The following is a 20,536-nucleotide window of genomic DNA, read 5'->3' as shown; positions in this document are numbered from 1 at the left end:
GGGTGGTGCCTTCCCATCCCTGGGTAGGTGGTCCTAGGGTATCTAAGAGACAAACTTAACAAGTCACCAGGAGCAAGTCAGTAAGCAAAATTCTTCCATGGCTTCTGTTTCGGGTTCTTGCCTCCAGGTTCCTACCCTGAGTTCCTCTGCCCTGTCTTTCCTCGGTGATGGACTGTTCCCTGGACAAGTATGAGGAATTAAATCCTTTCCTTCCCAAGTTGCTTTGGGTCAGTGTTTTATCACAGCAAGAGAGACCCTAACTAAGATACCTACAGACCCAGCTTGTTTATTCACCAATGACTTCTAGAATAATATATGATTTCCTTAGCAGTTTTTATCCAAGAGCATTTATTTCTTGGCCAGAAGTGACATCATCTTAAAAGTTCCATAAAAAGACCAGATTACTGATGGAGGTAGTCACACACACCACGGTGGTAGTGGAAAGTAGGAAGCCTGTGTTGAGCAAAACTTGTTTCTTATCCCTGCTTTCTGATTCCTGCCTCACTCTATGCAGGCATCATTGAGGGCATCATATAGATAAAGTTTACACCTTCTTTTATTTCAGGCATCTCTCACAACATTGTCTAAGGAACACCATACTATGCCTGATCTGTAGACTGGCAACCCCCAAATCCTGACTCTTGAAAGTCACCTCAGGAGACAATATGAAAATAAGGCAAGTGGTCCTCAGTAATGTCACCATGATAGGACAGGAACACACAAATGTCATACAGTCTAATTTCCTGTTCTGTATCAATTACCTGTCGCAATAATAAGACTATCTAAGAAACAACCAAAAAAAAAAGCCTCAATAGCATAAGTGTTTATAGTTTATATGCCTAAAATAACTCAGAGTTGGCAGACACCTCTGCTGATCTTGGCTGAATTTGCATGCAACTCTGGAAGTTGGCTTCTGCTTGGGCAACTACTTAATAGTTGGCCAGCCTAAACAGGTTCTCTTGGCAAAGACAAAGGTGTGAGGGACAAGCCCCAATTGTTCAAGTCCATCAAGTCACTGCTGTCATCAGCCCTGCTTAACACAAACGAATGATGGACACGCTCACAGAGCCTGCTGTGGGATGGCACTACAAAGTGACATGACCCTAGCCATTATTACCGCAAAGGATGAAGACCTGAGTCCATCAGTGCAATTGACCGTACTTCCTACACCCAAGGTGGAGCCCACACATCCGTCTAAATGTGCTGAAAGCCGAGTTAGGGTTTTCCACGTCTCACATTTTTCAGATTAAAGTTTTACAGGTCTTATCAGCTTCACCACCTGTGGTGTAAGCAGTGCGTCCCTCTGTTTACTCTGAATTTATCTCAGGTGTGCTTCCAGCTGAATTGCCTTTCAGGTAGAAAAAGATTGGGCCAATACAATTGTCAACACTCTGTCCTTTGCTGTTCCAGGTCAAACGTTTCCATTAGTGAGGTTTTCTACAGCTCCCAGCCCTCTCTGACCTCTAACTCATTCTGACTATTCTTCCTTCCTTCCTTCCTTCCTTTTTTTTCTTTACATTTGAACACCAGCATTACGTTTTTAAAGGCTTGAGAAAAGTTCTCTCTCTTACTTCCAGAACCTTCTGAACAACGCTAATCATTATAGTCGTGCAAATGTATTTAGTCAATGTCTTCAGGAGACAATCCAAAATGACTTCCAGATCCCTTTGCTGATCAGAACTATTTCTTCTGGTTCATCAGCTTCCTGCAGCAGCCCGCTCACACCCAACTTGGATTTTCCAGACCAGTTCCAATTCATGCAATTCCAAATATATGACAACTTTTGGTGGCAAAGGATTTTGTTATAGTAAGGATTATTCTTATCAAATACTTGCTTTTGCGTTAGTGATCTTCTAAAACCCTTATATGGGCATTTCATAAATACTTATTTTATGGGCGAATTTTTTCAAAATTTGCACGGCCTCCCTGAAGCAATAAATGCATCACACTACTAAGATCAGAAGGCCCTAACAGCCTCAGAGATATCGGTGGTAATCTCAAGTATTTTACTGACTTTCTGTTAAGAGTCAGTTCCTGCTAAGTGAATGTTAAACTCTGGGAATTTCAGAACTATTTATTTTCTCTGTCCAAGAAGTTCATTTTCCATTACCCATCCCCCCCCCCCCAAGATAAACTAGATCCTCAGATAGTCTCATTAAAGCAAACTCGGTGTCTAACTCTGCGAGTCAGTACAAATCTAAGAACAAGTGTAGATCTAAAACAAAACAGGAAAGTCTGCAGTATACAAATTTATGGGAACACATTCTCCCCTTTGCCCACGAAAGGCGCGCTGTGAAAATACACAGACAAAGGTTGATATTTCTTAATTCTTGACCCTGAATTCTCCACTGACAAGGCCAAAAAGCAGGCAAAGGAAGGAACATGATGGCTTTTTCCCAGAAACCTACTTCCCAGCAGCTGTTCTGTGAATCTCAGAAAAGCCTCGGAAATGGGAGAAGCTCGCTTCCTTCAAATCTGACCTTTCTGGGGCGATCTTCATTCACAAGCACCTGAGCTTAGCATGTGGCTCAGCGTGAGTACGTACCTGGCATGCACAGGGCTCTGGGTTACAGTTCCACATCACACAGCAAAAAAAATCTAATAAAACCTGCACTCTTGAGATACCAGAGACACAATGGGCCTTTCAAAATGCAAAGCCACTGAATAGTACTTCTTGATGAAGGTCAAACCAGATGCCAGGTACAGTATCAAATTACATACAAACACGCACACACACGCTGCATATTCTTTAAATTCAGCATTCCCTTATAGTGTACGCTATATTTTAATACGCTGATCCTAATAAATGGGTCTGAAGGAAGTTAACACAATTACTCAACTAAATGGGAACAAATACAGAGACCGACAGCCAGATATTATGCACACACAGAGTGAGAGACCTCGGAACACTCAGTTCTAAAAGGGAATTCTCCATCACATCCCTCCCCTCAGGGCTCAGGGAACCCTGAAGAAGAGGAGGCAGAGAGAGTGCGAGAGCCAGAAAGGATGGAGGACACCAAGGACGCAAGGCCCTCTAAATCGACGGGACTGATGCACATGTGAAATCAGAGAGACCAGGACAGCATGCTCAAGGCAGCATGCTCCGCGAGTCTGACCGGATGGGCTCCTAGATAGCTGAAAGGAGAAATGGACAGATGCCCCCGTCGCTAGCCCAGAAGCTATCTCCAGTTGATAACCACTTGCAAATGAAAATATAGTTTGCTTCAGGGGCGTCTCACTGAAGAAATCAACTACTCTTAAGGGTAGACTATATGTCCAGCAGTAGGTGGCCAGCAGAGACTAATTCAATGGCGTCTTTGGAAGGTCCTTGTCTCATAATGTTGGGTCAGTTCTTTTCCTTTCTGTTTTGTTTGTTTTTAATTGTATCTTATTTTATTATATATATATATATTTTTTTATACACTCCCTGTGTGTCTCTCTGTCTCCCTCTCCCTCCCTATAGGTCCTTTGTGTATACTTTACAGCTTCCGGTTTAGTGTTTTTGTGGGATTCTTGAGTTTGGGATTCCTGAGTGTACAAACAAGTGGGTCTCTGTGTCTCTATCTGTTTCTTGGACCCTTTCTTGGGCTCTTTTCCTTCTGTTTGTTTGTCTGCCCTAATCTGATGTGTCAGTTTTTGTCTATCTGATTAGATTTCATTTTATTACTATCTTTTAGACGCCTGCTTGGTTTCTGATGAGAGACAGAGAGGGAGTGGACCCAGATAGAAGGGGAGTTGGGGAGGAACTGAGAGGAGGAGGGGGAACTGTAATCAGGATATAGTATGTGAAGGGACAATCTATTTTCTAAGACACATTAGACCTTCAGCCTCTACGATTCAAAGGAGGAACTGAACCCAGGGTTTTTGGCCCAACTTCATACTTACTATGTCACGGTCACACTCCACTCCATGTGAACGTATTGGCCCCTATAGCACAGTGCGTCTCAGCAACCTCATCTCAGAACTCCTGTGACACCTGTCCATTGCCTAGCATCTAAGAGAATCTCAACACATGAAACGAGCGGAGAACAGAAAGATGAATCATCCCCACCCCCGACACACACACAGTTGCCTCCCTTGGCAGGGAAACTCACACCAGTTCACCTGAGTGCCTTGATGCCCCTCTTCGCCACTTCCTGCAAACGGGATATGGAGTCCCTTGTCGTTTTTCTTTCATTTAAGTGTGTTTTATTCCTTTAAAGGGTACACAATTTTCTCCAGTTTAAAATATCTAATGTTTTATACTCTTCCATTTCTAGTTTTTGCTCTAATCAACCTGTATGATTAAAAATAACACCTTTTTTTTGCACTGAGCCACTGAGCCAAACCACAGCACCACAATAATCTCAGAGATGGTCTCAGCAGATAGAATTACATCTCAATCTATAATATAAGTTCTGCATATGTAAGCCCTCAAAAGAACTATTCTGTTCCTCTTCAAAACCCCTCACTCCCTCTTCTACTAATAACAGCAATGTCTTCCTTTTCTCCTGAGCCTACAAGCATCAAGCATTATTCAGGCATCTCTGTAGAGCTGATGAGGCATATGGGAGTATTATCTATTTGTTCACAGGTGAATAATTTAATACTTAGGTGGGAAAGACGGCTCGGTGGTTATGAATGTGTACTTCCCTTGCAGAGGAGGCAAGCTTGGTTCCCAGTATCTACGCCTGGTGGCATAACTTCAGCTCCTGGGATATGAAATGTCTCCGACCTCGATGGGCACCTGCACTCACATGCATGATTTTAAAATAATAAGAAGAAATCTTAACACAAAAAATAACTAAGACCCAGACTGTCTAATTAACTAACTCATGTTCACTCAGCTAAAAAGTGCTCGGGCCAGGATTTGGATGTCAGTTGTCTAGCTCCAGGCTAGCTAGCTTTCAAAGTATGATGTTAGTCTCACCATGAATCATGCAGCTGAGAAAAATCTACAGTACGCTTTAGTCTCCTCCAACAAAAACCAAATAAAAAATTGAAAAACAGTTATACTAAAGAGGACATGGGTAAGGCCAAAATGTGAGATCAGATAAAGGCAACTCATTGGGCAACATTAGAAAAATCTCCTTGATTTCCTTGAACTTTGGTAAAATAGAAAAAAAAAAGTCTTATGATTTCAAAGGAGTCAGCAATTCCCAACTTCACTCTGTTCTATGAATGACAGTAATTTGAATGCACAGCACCCGGATCATTTGAAAGAAGGAAGCTTCAAAACTCCAGTTTTGAAGGAAAGCGTTGCTTGGAGGGGGGGGGGGATGAAAGTCTTTTCTTAAATAGTTATTCTATTTTTCACCACTTACATATACTTAAAAGGCACTTCAGGATCTGTGAGAAAAAATAATTCTAAGTCCTTGTACTTGTCAAGCAAAATATGTTGCTTTCCCAGAGTAGGCTGAGATTTTTCAGGACTGGTTTAATTATAGCTTTTCTTCTGTGACCTTTGGAAATTCCTCAGCGCTCTGTGACAATGGAAGAAGGAATTCCCAAGTCCAGTTTCACCTAAGCCATGGTTACCTTAATTACTAAGCGACTGCCTTCAGTAAACCGCCACTTGCATTTTTCAGTTACTATGTCATTTGTAATCCTCATAGAGTCCTTTTGGCATTATAAGCTAAAGAAAGTTATTGAGTCAATAACTTCCAACATTTCCGTGAATGCTCTGCATGGCCAGTATAATGAGAATAGTGACGGTAACTTTATCAAAAATTTCCACTCGTCTCTGGAACTGTCTCTGGAATCTGGGCAGAGAATTCATTCATAATAATTTTCCAGATGAACTCTAAGGTCAGTTGAATTTAGTCATCTGGAATCCTAGGATCAGAGCTACAGAGGCAATTATTCAACCTCACACTTCAGAGACTTCTATTATTTCCCTCTCCACTTTTATAGGCAGTAACTCTAATCTTCTATAAGCAATCAGTACCCCCTAGGTAGTCTCAAAAACTCACCATCTTTTGGGCATTCTCCTCAGTAATATTGGTGTTATAATTCCAAGAAGCGAGTGCACTTTGATAAGACAGGTCTTCAGCTTCCTGGTTAAACTTGTCTAAAAATGCCTTGGCATCTTCCTCGACGATAGACTGGGCGGTAGTTACAGCAACAAGGCTGAGAAGGAGCCAGGAGGAGCGTGACATCTTTCCCCGTGCACCAAGCTCCCATCCACTGAGCAACTTTCCCTAGAGTAAAATCTCTTCATGAGTTTTTCTCTCTCATCAGCCTTTGAACTTGGGTTGGGCACTGAGAAGGGAAGACAAAAAAAAAAAAAAAAAGCAGAAGAAGAAACAGAAGAGAACAGTAAACAAGCTGCTGAACCAATATGAAGTTAATCCTGGAAAGGAAAGATATGTAAACAGATTTTTTAGGATGATTTTTTTTTAAAATAAACTAAATAAAGACATGTTATTCATTAATCCTAGAAAACCTTAGCTCTGCTAGTATTTTATGGCCAAATCAAAACTTGGACATTTGGTTAATATGTTCCTTAAAAGCTGTTAAAGTTACACTGTGGAGTACTATGATTTTACAGTAACAAAAGAGAGGCGAGAATTAGAAAGTATGGAGACACATTGGAACTTATAACTGTTTCCGACCATTCTATCAATAAGTTATACATCTTTTCCTTTTGTTGTTTTTTTTTTTTTTGATAAGTTGTTTTTTAAAACAGGGCTTCTTTGTAAAGCTCTGGCTGTCCTGGACCTTGTTCTTTAGCCTAGGCTGGCCTCGAACTCAAAGAGATCCTCCTGCCTCTGCCTCCCGAGTGCTGGGATTAAAGGCATATGCCACCACTGCCCAAGCCCATTCTTGATTTCAATTTCAAGAGAATTCTCACAAAAATTCACTTCCTTGTTTAACAGTTTCCTTCCCAGTAGGCAACTTTGCCTTTGTCTTTATGAGCCTTGGTTTTTTTTTTTTTTAAAAAAAAACTTATTTCTCTTCCCATTTAAGAAACTGTAATACTCTTCTCTGCTCTATAGGTTTAATCCTCCCCAATGCGGCTTTGGCAAAGCTTCAAGCTGTTGTTCTCCATTTCTTGGGAGACATGTTAAATTCTAGTTCTCTAGCTGACTTCATCAGGTGCCTCTTTCCCTTTGGCTTACCTGCTTAAAGTTTAGCTGAGATCACCAGGAAGTAATAATGCCTCCACATGATGAAATCCAAAGCGCATCCACGTCAGGTCCCGGCCTTCCCTAGGCATGGGATCATGGCAATGTGAACACCAAAGGGAATGTGCTGGTTACCCTGTTGAAGTTCAGCAGCTGGCTCCGTGTCCTCATTCCCAGGGTGTCAGCACGGCACAGATAAAAGAGAGGAGCCACTTTAAGTGGCAGGGCGCATAGGCCTGCTTGGTTGTGATTATGAAAGCTTCACGCAGAGAAAACATTTCTCCACCCAGAAAAACAAGTCTTCCAGGTTTACACAAAATGGTAATAAGCAAGCCTGAAAAATAATTCCACTACTTCACTTTATCCCAAACTTGGACAGACAATTGTAGAATTGGGGGGGGGGAAGCAGTAATTATTCAAAGTGCTTGATGTTACAACATTTTATTTAAGCATCACAACATAGCAAGGGTAAATATTTCCTTCACCATTTTATGGACTGTGAAATTAAGCTTAAGTAGCTAAACCTCACTAGGTTAATAAGAGGTGGAACCGGGCCATGAAATCCAGCCTGTCTGGCTCTAGAGTACAGTCTCTAAACTAAGTTGTAAGCTACAGTCTGAGCAGGAATGGAGCCATCCATAGCTAAGCGAGAAGGACTTAGTGAAGATGATGGATTTGGTTCCACTAGATCATGTGGGGATCAAGATAAAGCAGGTAGCACTTTTAAACAACAACAAAAACATTCAAAGCAAATGACATGAGAGAAAAAAATTGGTGCAGACATAGCAGTAACGCTCTTCCATACCCAAGGAATCGGAAAGCTCCTTGCTTCTCACAGGCTTAACGAGCAAGACAGGCAGCATGTGAGTCTCTGAACAAGAACACTGAATGAGAAAAGGCTGAGAGAAACCTCCAGTCCCATAACCTCATGAGTGAAATACTTGGAGTTAGGAGAGAAAATGTAGTCCAAATTCAGTTTACTGAGACAGAAGAGAAGATTGATGGGATCAAATTAAAATGTGAAAAGCAAGATACAAAGTCCAAGCTAAAGGTAGATGGACAAGAAGACGAGGCAGGAAAATGGTGGAGGCCGAGAAACCGTGCAGCCAGGGAAGTGGCGGAGTTGTGTGTAGCGGTGCTTCACAGAAACTAGCTTCTGGAGGCCAGCAGCAAGTACTCACTGGCCTGCTGGGGTTTCCGTTCACTCTTCATTGAGAAGATGACGATGCTCTGTTACCTAGAAGTATCATCTCTGTGCCTGTTCTGGGAAGGGAAAGACTCCTCTAGAGATGGAGGGCAGGTGACCCAGGAAAGCAACGGGCCTCAAGGAAGGTATCACCTTTAAGGAAAGAGAGCTAGAAGGGAGAGGAGATGACCAGACACACAAGAAAGCTATTCTGACTTTGAAAACCCTTCAAGTTGGGGGTGTGTTTGATTAAAGGTAGAGAGAAGAATTTGGCCTTGATGTTTGACAAAGTTGTAAAGTAAGGGTTTTATTATGTGACCAATAAGCACTTGGAAAATGTCTACCAGGTCCATAAGGAATTTTCTAAGAAGTCAGATGCTGTCCCCCTTAATTCCCCTCTAATGAAAGAATACAATCCTTTTTTCCTATAAGAAAAATTTCTTTTTTTTTTTGTTTTTTTTTTTTTTTGTTTTTCAAGACAGGGTTTCTCTGTGGCTTTGGAGCCTGTCCTGGAACTAGCTCTGTAGACCAGGCTGGTCTCGAACTCACAGAGATCCGCCTGCCTGAGACATAATATAGCTCTCATTTCGGTAACAAATTGAGCAAAAGGTTAAGCGCTACGCCTCAAACCAAATGTTTCAGAAACAACTACACAGTACAGTATTAGGCACAAGGCTGGTGCCATAGCCAACAGGAATCTTGATTCAGCTGGCAGTTGCTGACTACCTGCTGTGAGTGCTGTAGCAATCTGGATATTATATACACGTACTAACACACAAGGCAGTAAAGATTCCCATAGGTGTCGTATTATATGACGTTAGGGTATAGGGGACAACTGCGTCGTTCGTGATAAATACTACGACTTGCATTAATCAGGAGTCGGAGAAAGGAAGGAAAGAGGATGATGAAGTAGGAAGACACCCCTTTTGTCAAAAAAAAAAAAAAAAAAGGTGTCTCTGAAAAGGCGCCATGCGGGCAGAGATGTGAGAGGCTGTGAGGGATTGTGAAAGCCCCCTGAGAGAAGCCTCTTCCGGATGGAGGGAGCAGTCGTGCACAAAGCCTGTAGACAGATCTCGAGAACACCAGAGGCCTGTGACTCCGTGTGAAACTCGGGAGAAAACCTTAGTCTTACACCAGGAGGGCCCGAAAGAAAATTCCATCTGTGGTTTTTTTATTCCCCCTGAGGTGTGCAGCAAGACAATGGAAGCCTTCAAGTGGAGAAGTCATACGACAGACGCTCTCTGGCTGCTACTTAGCGAACACTCTGAGGAGGTGGAGCTGCAAGATTTTAGGCCTTTAATATACTAGTACCCTGTACATAATTTCCTTACTGTAAAGCTAGTGCGGTCTCATGGAGACGTTGCATTTCACGAATTTCTACGTGAGTAGTAATAAAAGCTGCTCACAGTGGAAGGAGCAGTGTGATAATAATAAGTCACCTTCTGGACTGAAAGACTTAAGCAAACTGTCAGTCTTTCAGGGACATTCCTTGCCTCCGTGGTTGGCTGCGAACTTGACACCAGGGTCCGTTTGGATCCTGATTTGTTGATGTTTACTGGCCTAGGTTAACAGAAGAGCACATTTGTGGAAGAAGCAGGTTCATTTGTGAAAGAAAACAAATCAGAGAAAAGATGTCTGATTGAGCCTAGCCATGAAAACCAAGGCAGGCGCTCTGCCTGCCTACTGGTTGGGCCCTGGTACAAAGCTTGTTGGAGGGCGGGAGAGAAAGGAAAATCGGAAACACAAGCAGCTCCCCCCTGACCTCTCCAGACACTGTCTTTGTGGTTACACTTGCTTTGCACCAGGCTCTGCACATAAATTCTTCACCATAACATTGAGAACCTTGTTATAACTAAGGAAACAGCTTCCTAGTGGATCTCACGACTGATCTCCACCTCCCACAACTGCCAGCATTTTGATTCCAGGCTGTTAGGAGACAGATACCTTCTCTCTGTTACGTTATAGCTTCGGTTACCTACTGACTTCATGTACCTAGTAAGTCCTCATCAGTCTGGCATGTTCCGAGAATAAGCAGGCCCGCACAAGCAAAATGGAAATGTGATGTTTGGACTGCAGCAGTTTTACGCTTTACACCTATTTCAAATGGAAAGAATTCTAGGACAGACTTCATACTGATTCTGATTTCTCTTGGATATCGCTTTGGGTTGGATTATTTTGTTGGTTTTTTTTTTCTTTGATGAATATTATTAACTGACTAGTTCATACCATGGACTCCAGGGCTCTACATGAAATGACTCCAGGTAGTTTTATTTGCTAATAATTTTGCTGTGCCTGCATACTCGGAGTTCATAGTGCTCCTTGGAATATCAGCTCATAGGAGCCCCGCCCACCACAAATCTCCCTGCTTTTGACCGGCTGTCTGCTGAGACCTCAATGAAAACTAGATAATCAGGAGGTTCCTTCCCGAAGCTCCCTTTGCATAGGTTCCTACCTTCGGGTGGGTCTTCAATCTGCTAGAACAAAGTACTTAGACTTTGAAACCCAGGTTTCCCTTACTGCTCAACTTCTTATGTACTTCCAACTGAGTCAGCCACAGTAAGGTTGCCACACAACCAGAGCGAAACCCTCTTCTGCTTCACCACGCTGGAAACTTTAAAGAAAAGAGGGTATTTCCTTTGACACTTCATATTAAAAATTGATTGAATAATGCTTCTGACAGGAACAAAATAGGGATATTAGGGATACAAAAAAAAGAGAGCAATTTAGAGTTTACATGGCCAGGAATGATACATACTTAGTGTATTTTTTTGGCTGTGCATTGATCACATACAGTAAGTTCATAAGTTCTTTAGAAAAAGGATGTGCTTTCTGCTCACTCTTGCGTTTTTTCCATACTCAGCTGTAGCAAACCACTCCTCCAGTCTCCACTAACCAACTTGACAATTTTTTTCATCCGAGTCCTAATTTGTAAGAACACACTGTGTGTTCCCGGGAAGTTGTACTTATGAGTGTCTGAAGTTTGTGATTCTATCTTACTTGCCATGGTAACACTAATGTATTGGACAGCACCAGAACAGGGGGGCCACTAATATCAATTTATATCTAGGACCTTAGCAACCCCAAGTTTCTAAACTTTAGAGCTTCCCCCAAAATTGAGGCATTATACACAAAACAGGCCCATGACACAGAAAGGAAAAGTGACGTGATCTCATTTACATATGAGAGAAATCACTTTGACTGCTCTTCCAAGAATGCACTCCATGTAAGGCAGGACTATACACAGAAATCAGCAAGGAATACATTTATTCAAGCAAGAAATGATAGAGTAACTGGTTGGTGGTGGCGCACGCCTTTGATCCCAGCACTCAGGAGGCAGAGGCAAGCAGATTCTGTGCGAGGTCAGCCTGCTCTATAAAGCAAATTCCAAGACAGCCAGGGATACCAGAGAAACCCTGTCTCAAAAAACAAAAACAACAAACAAAAAGAAAAAAGGAGATGATAAGGGCTTGGTGGTGGCAATATTGGTAAGGCATGGTTAGATTCTGAATGCATTTTCTATATTAAAAAAAAAGTCTCATAAACTGAAGGATCATACCAGTATTAGGGATCAAACAAATGAAAAGGTCAAAGTTGAGGTCAATTTTAGTAAACAGGTTTGGAGGGAAGATTAAGAGGCCAATGGCATTTAAGAGATCAGTTGGAAACCCAACTGAAAATGCTGAGAAGACAAATCTGAAGTTTGGCAGAAAGGGCAGGGAAGGAAATGTGACAGCTGATTAAACATATCTTGTCAATTAAAATCAAGTGGTCTCAGTGTACTGAAAATTATTACTTAGTCCAGACTTAAGAGAAATAAGAGCCAGGCAATGGTGGTGTCCACCTTTAATCCCAGCACTCGGTAAGCAAAGGCAGAATCTCTGAGTTCAAGGCCAGCCTGGTCTACCTGGCAGTCTGGGCTACACCTATCTCAAAATAACAACAAAAAAGATAGACCAATAAGAAAAAAAGTTATGGAAACAGCCCTCCCTAGAGGAATCGTCTGTGAAATAAACGTGGTGATTGGAGGTGGCACAGCTCAGAAGGAAAGGGATCCTGGCAGTTCGGAGCCTGGGTATATTGAGTGTTATAGCTCGGGTGGAAGAGGGCTCTGGCAGTGGGAGCCAGGGAATAGCACAGACCACAGTAAGGATAGCAGTTTACAGCACTGCTCTAGGGAAGGTTACCCCAGTGTGACAATGCTGCTCTGGCAGAAGAGGGCTTCCCCAAGCCAAGTTGTTACAACTCAGCTCTGGCGCTCCAGAGTGTAGCAATTCTGCTCTGCTAGGGGAAGGCTTCCCCAGTGAAAGCATAACAGCCCTGCTCTGCTCGGTCTCTTTCTCCTGCGAAAAGAAGGTCTTCATCCAAACCTCCTAGTTCAAGAGATTTATTGGGAGGGAAGAATCCAGGAGAATGGCTGTCTCTGCAGCCACAAACTGAACAGGCACGGGGTTTATATAAGGTTTCTTAGGGGCAGAGTTCTCCCAGGGAGAAGGGGGATTGGCTGGTTTTAGTTGGTCAGGGGCAGAGATGGCTGATTTTCAAAGCCAAACTGTGTTTCTTTCACTGGCCTTTTGAAGTTTTTTGGCTCTAGTTTTTGGGACTAGGGCATATTTCTTTCATTGACTCCGATTCTAGGGACACAGTTATTATTCTTTTTAAAGCGGGTGAATGTGGAGAGTAGAGACAAACACGAGACACACAAAACACGCCCGGCGGAGCTGGGTGGGAATGAGACGCAGACACGCGGCGGTCCCACGTGGGTGCACTTTTAATGGGGGAGGGGCAACAACAGGTAAGGTACAGGTGTGCAGACACAAGAGGGTGGAAGGGGAAAAAGAAAGAGGGGACTCGTAGAGACTTGCTTTTTAACGGGGAACGCAAGGGTATCTGGGAGAAGTGTCCTGCACATGTCATGGCGGTAATCCAGGGGAATGTTGGGAGCTGTAGTTTCCAAAAGGAACAACAACAGTGTGTTTCTTTGGCACTGGTTTCAGAGTCACGGTGCATTTCTTTGGGTCTTGGTTCAGGGATAAAGCATTTCTTTCACTGGCTCGGGTCTCAGAACCAGGGTGTGTTTCTTTCACTGGCTCTGGTTTCAGCAGGGTGGGTTTCTTGGTCTTTTACCCTACAGTGATGATGCAGGAGAATTGTAGCATCTTGACCCGAGTAGCAATTGTCTTCACTAGTTTTCAACCACATTAGAACTGTCTCAGGAGCACAGGGATACTGAGTTGATGTTAAGGTGCATGTCTGGGAAGGGCAACTAATATAAAAGATCATCGGTGTTAAGCAACTTAGACTCAACGCAAAGGAAAGTGTCAACAGTGGTGGCCATTCAAAAGACAGTAGAAGACTCATTCTAGAGCCAGATTCCATCTCTCAGCTCAAGTTTAAAGGTGACTCAAAACTTTTCCATGTTGGTCAGTGCTTCCTAATTGTCTCTAAATATCGTTGAAAAGCCTTCGCTTTTGTTGGCTTCTATCCCAGTCTAAGAGTCATGCTTTCTGCTCCAACAGAAAATGTTCAGTGGTAGTTATCTTCTTGACACACTGCGCCGGAGACCTCATTGTACTCATCCCCATTCATCTAAGGACTTGTCTGGTTTAGGTCTCCGGTGGGTCTTAGTCAAGGCCAGTTACTACTTTTCTCCCCCATCTCCATTCATTCAGAGTCTCTCTTAGCAATGTGTAAGATGACCCCTCCTAAAGCTCCTAGTTAATCCCACGTTTCTCCCATTCAGGTACGAAACCTGCTTAGCATCTGAGATCAAATAAAAGCCAGTGTGAGATTCAGGGTGAATAGCCGTAGATCAGATGAAAGCCCTTAAAAGCCAATGAAACAATATGCAGTGTGATGGTTTAAACCTCACTGTCAACTTGACTAGGTTGGAAATCACCTAAGAGACACAAGGTTTGACTGTGGAGCGAAGACCTACAATGATCGCAAGCAAAATCATCATGTGGATTGGTACCTCAAACTTAATAAAAGAAAGATGGGACCTAGGTCCCATCATTCATCTCTTTCTACTTCTGGACTGTGAATGCAGTGTGACCAGCTGGAGTTCGAGGCCAGCAAATCACAACAGTGGATATGGTAGAGATTTATAGCAACCTTAAAAAGTGGAAATTCTTCTCTACAAGATGAGGTTTGGAGCTACATTGAATTAATATGCTGGATGACATGAAAGAAAAAAGATATTATTCTAAGCCAGACATTGGGCTAGATGGCTGATATCTGTTATTTGTAGGCCTGTATTTTATTTTATTTTTTTAAATTTATTTATTATGTATACAACATTCTGCCTCGATGTATGCCCATACGCCAGAGGAGGGCGCCAGATCTCAGTACAGATGGTTGTGAGCCACCATGTGGTTGCTGAGAATTGAACTCAGGACCTCTGGAGCCAGTGCTCTTAACCTCTGAGCCATCTCTCCAGCCCCTGTAAGCCTGTATTTTTATACGAGATATTTGTAGCCAGGTTCTTTGGCCATGCTTGGTTTCCAGGGCAGTGCTGTCCTGTCAGACAAACTGTAGCCTCCTAACAAAGGCCTCAGAATGTATTGTTCCCTCTCTTTTGTTATTATGTAGATCGCCTGGGGAGAGGGGTGGATTTTAAGCTGGTGACTGAGTTGCAGGTGTGGTGGTACTCCCACATCCCCTGGAAAAGAGAATATTAATGAGTTTTGACCTTGGTTTAGGGGGGAGGTGTTTGAATAATAAATGCGAGTGATTTTTAGGAATGAATGAAGCCTGAGATGCCCTTTTCATATTGTTCTGTAAACTGTGTCTCATTATTTTTTGTGTGTGTGTGTCTCTGTATTGGTACAGTTAGGGAAGGGTAGATTTGTGTTGAGGCTTTGGACCCCAACAGTTATTGAAGAGATCGAATGATCCTGTAAGAAAGAAATTACTACCACTTTTTGTAAATGAATATCTACCTCATCAAACTACTTCTTCCAAAATCATACTATTAGCTTAGCAAGTTGCAAGTCTTTAGCTTAGGAAGTTGCAAGTCTAAGTGTTGAATGCAGGTCATTCTTTCTCCTGACCCAGATACCCCAGCCTACAATCAGTGTGTTGGACAGCAAGAAGAGTGAGCGCCCTCAGACAATGAATGAGATGAGATATCTTCATGCCACAGTTACCATGACACCAAACTCATTGCCGACTATGAAACTGGGATATCAATGAGTGATATAAAACATATGGAAATTTTCACAGTTGATTTCATTAATAACTTTCATTTGCAACATCCTTAGTCATCAGTCAAAATGCAAGTCAAAATGACTCTAAGATACCATCTTACACCTGTCAGGATGGCTAAGATCAAAAACACGGATGACAGCTTATGCAGGAAAGGATGTGGAGTAAGTGGAACACTCCTCCACTGCTGGTGGGAGTGCAAACTTGTATAGTCACTTTGGAAATCAGCATGGCAGTTTCTCAGGAACTTGGAAATCAATCTACCTCAAGACCCAATGATACCACTCTTGGGCATATACTCAAAGGTTGCTCAATCATACCACAAGGACACCAGCTCAACTATGTTCATAGCAGCATTATTCTTAGTGACCAGAACCTAGAAACAACCTAGATGCCTCTCACCCAAAGAATGGATAAAGAAAATGTGGTACATTCACACAATGGAGTGTTACTCAACTGCAAAAACGATGACATCATGAAATTTGCAGGCAAATAGATGGAACTAGAAAAAAAATCCTGAGAGGTAACACAGAACCAGATAGACAAATATGAACGTTCAGCCAGTAACTGATGGAAGCAGATGCAGAGCCTGAAGTCCAGTTGAAGAGATGGAGGAGGATTTATATAAACAAGGGGGGTCAAGACCACAGGAGACAGCTGGCCCAAAGTCATGGGAGCGCACTTACTTTGGACCAACAACTGGGGAGCCTGCATGGGACCAAACTAGGTCCTCAGCATGTGGGTGACAGTTGTGTGGCTCGGTCTGTTTGTGGGGCCCCTGGCAGTGGGACCAGGATCTATCCCTGGTACATGAACTGGACTTTTGGAAGCCATTCCCTGTGGTGGGATACCTTGCTCAGCCTTGATGCAGAGGAAGGGGCTTGGTCCTTCCTCAAATTGATGTTCCAGGCTTTGTTGACTCCCCATGGGAGGCTTTACCCCTTCTGAGGAGTGAATGGGGGGGATGTGGGGAGGTGAGGGGAGCGGGAAAAGAGGAGGGAGGGAGAACTGTGGTTGGTATGTTAAAATGAATAAAAAATTTAAAATAAAAAGAAAAACTTATTAAATGTAATCATTCATTTAAGTCTTTTCTTTTTTTAAGTTTTTTTTTTTTAAAAAAAATCCATTGATTCTTCATTCTTCATTCTTATTTAGTACTGTGCCACTTATAGCCATAAACTAGCATTTATTTTCCCACAAGTGTGTTTGTCAGAATCCTTAGACAAAACAGAAGGTAATTTTCTAATAGTAATAGCAAAACAAAACACTCTCAAAAATACGAGGCATACAGTCACAGACACATAAATAAAAATAGTTTTTAAAGTGTTTACTTTAAACAAAAACAAGAAAAAGGTGAGTCCATCCCAGGGAGAACATTCTATTAAGGGAAATAATCCAGAAGCAGAAAGAAAAAAGAAAGGAAGGAAGGAAGGAAGGAAGGAAGGAAGGAAGGAAGGACAAAAGGCAGACAGACAGACAGAGGTCATACTTTCAGATATCTGTAGAAACCAATAAATAAACTTAAACTCAATCTTCCAGAAGAACAGGGTGGACTAGTGGTCACAAGAGTTGGGGAGGACAGAGATGGACAGACAACAAACTCAATAAGGACCACTGAAACACAGAATGGGGAAATTACTTCCAACTATTTAGCATGGTAGGATAATTTTTAGTTAAAGCCATCTATGATATTTTTTGAAATGACTAACAGTGGAAGAATTTCCCCCAAACATAAAGTTGATTGAAAATTGAATAGAGAAAAAGTGCTTCTCACCATGATTCGATTACTACACACTGTATATATGCATTGCATTGCCACAATGTACCCTACAAAGATGTACAACTATTCTGACTCTGTAAGAAATAAGGAGTCCCTGCCATTGTTGTGATCCTCCGTCAGCTCTAGAAAAGATGAGATAGTGATCTAACTACAGCACAAATAAGCTAGCATAGTGGCTAACCGGAAAAGTTTCTCTAGCAGCCGTGTTGTATGTGCTTGTTCCTCCATTCACCTTGTGGGAGAAGAACAAGGATGTAATAGTTATGACCTGCAGCTGTGAGAGGTGCCACACCTGCTAGCAACGAGTTCGGGACTGGAATGGGTGTATTTACTTCATACTAAATAGCTGACAATTATAGAAGCATAGGTAACCCTATGAATCACAAGATATATGGGGTTCTCTGACACGTATGACCCAGAATTCTACTCCTCCTTTGAAGCTGCAGTTCTGTCCATCATGGGATAATTATGTCACCAAGTCCTTTTTTATGTGGTTGAGCAGTTGATTTAAAGTAAAAGGTATGATTAATATGCTGAAAAGTCCCCCAATAAAGTCAAAGTTCGTGATGATGCCATAGCTTAGTACTAAAGTCCTTAAAGAGAAGAAGGCGGTTATTGAGAATACACTGGATGTGAAAATAACTCTGCAATGTATAGAGTTCTCCCCCATGTGTGTCCCTCTCACACACAGTATCTCAGATAAGAAAAGCAATGATGCTGTGACAATTATAAGCTTCAAGGACATGAGACTTCCGAAGAGCTAATGCAATCAGGGGGAAGATCTGAGTGAAACTTGTGGGTCTTGTCTAGAATGCCAGAGAAAGAAGCTGAATCAGAAATCCAAAATTTTCTTCTAGAATCTAGAAGAAAGCTAAAGTCTACATTATCTTGTAAAACTAATGCTGTGCCCAAGGCTGCTAATGGTTATCCACCTGCAGCTTTTCCCATCGAAGGCAAATGGGGGAGATGTGAGGGAAATATGGGTGATTGATTATAGGATCACCTGGAATCACTCCATTTCCCAAAACTGAAGAGATGGGGAGTGAATAAGTCACTTTCTAACTTTTCAGAATCATAATACCCTAACTTCAAAGAGGACTAGTCTAAAAGTCGTAAGTTAAAGTTATGGGCTTCAACACCCACATAAATACATAACTTGAAATTATAAGACGTTTCTGATGCCTTGGAGTCTTCTTATTGTTTAAGCCAATATCTCTAAGCCTTTACAGTACTGGAGATGTGTTGTCATTATGAATATAAATATAATAAAAACTAGGAGTAAATTGGGTAAGAGATTTAACATTCTGTTTAATACTCAAAACTCTCCATTGTAAGATATGCTAGCCTTTTTTCAATCTTACCAGGAATCATACTTGATTAAGAAATAGGATTAGTAGAAATTGCACAATATTGTTTTCAAGGCAGTAGTCTACATTTTTTGGAAATAGTCAAAATATTGTAACTTAATAACTTTAATTTTTATGCTTCCAAGAAAGGAATCAGGACCATACTGACTTAGAAATTGGATAATGACATTATGCAACAAGATGCCATTTTTATGTCTCAGTGATTTTTAATGTTTCAACATTAGTGGAAAAGCAAACAAAGCCACTACAATTGTTACAAAGATGAAACCACTAAGCAACTGTGAAAATTAAAAATTTTAGAACACACTTAGAAGAATTCTCCAAACAATTCTCCTAGTTACTAAGCCTTTTCACTAGATTTGGTAGTGCTATTATCCAAAGCTTTATTCATTCATTCATTCACTCATTCATTTTTGGTGTTCTCTAGATCAATACTAAATCTCACTCCCAAATTATCAGAGGAGCAGGAATAAGGTACAGGTCACTGGTAATCTTTGCAAGCTGACTCAGTGATCCTATCTGATCATTTGTTCAAAAAGTCTTTAGGCTCAAGTTCCACACAAATCTGTATGAGCTTAACAGTCAAGAATTATTTTCATAAGATATTTCTGGATGATCTGTGATATTTGAGAACATAAGGCACTCTAGAGGCAGTATAGGTGCCAAAAAGAAATATGCTTCTCTCAGGGCTGGAAAGATGCCTCAGTACTTAAGAGCCCTTGCTTGCCCATGCAAAAAAGTCCAGGTTCCTTGCTCATGTTCTCCCTCCTTCTGTTTCTCATTGGGACCTTGGGAGCTCATTCCAGTTCTCCAATGTGGGTCTCTGTCTCTATCTCCATCCATCGCCAGATGAAGGTTCTATGGTGATATGCAAGATATTCATCAGTATGGCTATAGGATAGGGCCATTTCAGGTTCCCTATCCTCAGCTGCCCAAGGAACTAACTGGGGACATCTCCCTGGACACCTGGGAACCACTCTAGAATCAAGTCTCTTGCCAACCCTAAGATGGCTCCCTTAATTAAGATATATACTTCCCTGCTCCCATATCCACCCTTCCCTTATCCCAACCATCCCATTTCACCAAGTTCCCCCCATCCTTCCCTTCTCAGTTTTCTCTCCCCATATCTCCTTACCCCCATCCCACCCCACCCCCAAGATCCCAGTTTTTTGCCCGGCAATCTTGTCTACTTCCCATATCCAGGAGGATAACTATATGTTTTTCTTTGGGTTCACCTTCTTATTTAGCTTCTTTAGGATCACAAATTATATATTCAATGTTCTTTATTTATGGTTAGAAACCAATTATGAGTGAGCACATCCCATGTTCATCTTTTTGGGTCTGGGTTACCTCACTCAGGAAGTCAGGACTGCGAGGGGTGCACCCACTCACTGAGACAGTGGGGCTGATCTATTGGGAGCTCACCAAGGCCAGCTGGACTGGGACTGAAAAAGCATGGGATAAAAATGGACTCTCTGAACATGGCAGACAATGAGAGCTGATGAGAAGCCAAGGACAATGGCACTGGGTTTTGATCCTACTTCATGTTCTGGCTTTGTGGGAGCCTAGTCAGTTTGGATGCTCACCTTCCTAGACCTGGTTGGAGTGGGGAGGACATTGGACTTTCCACAGGGCAGGGAACCCTGACTGCTCTTCAGACTGGAGAGGGAGGGGGAGAAGAGTGGGGGAGGGGAAGAGGAGGGGGAGGGGGAGGGAAATGGGAGACTGGGAGGAGGCGAAATTTTTTTCAATAAAAAAAATCCAGGTTCTGTTCCCAGCATCTAAATGGTGATTCACACCTGCCTCTAACTTCAGTTCCATGGGATCAATGCCCTCTTCTGGTCTCCACAGGCATTGCATGCACATGGTGCACATTTTTACAGCAGAGATACAC

At 42.2% G+C, this 20,536-nt stretch overlaps 1 protein-coding gene across 1 annotated transcript in view; it reads right to left on the bottom strand.

Moving 5' to 3' along the window:
- The window catches only part of Ace2 (angiotensin converting enzyme 2), a 49,613-nt gene extending 43,396 nt beyond the window's left edge, over positions 1–6,217 (bottom strand). The window contains exon 1 of the mRNA XM_050160665.1: positions 5,952–6,217. Within this exon, the coding sequence (XP_050016622.1) occupies positions 5,952–6,137 (186 nt within the window). The 5' untranslated portion in view covers positions 6,138–6,217. The remainder of the gene's footprint in view (positions 1–5,951) is intronic.
- Between the last annotated feature and the right edge of the window lie 14,319 nt (positions 6,218–20,536).

The sequence above is a fragment of the Alexandromys fortis genome, unplaced genomic scaffold, assembly GCF_014885135.2.
Source record: "Alexandromys fortis isolate MF-2015 unplaced genomic scaffold, M_Fortis_MF-2015_v1.1 scaffold_120, whole genome shotgun sequence".
NCBI classification, from domain to species: domain Eukaryota; kingdom Metazoa; phylum Chordata; class Mammalia; order Rodentia; family Cricetidae; genus Alexandromys; species Alexandromys fortis.
Note: the sequence above shows the minus strand (reverse complement) of the source record. Positions and strands in the feature narration are given on the sequence as shown.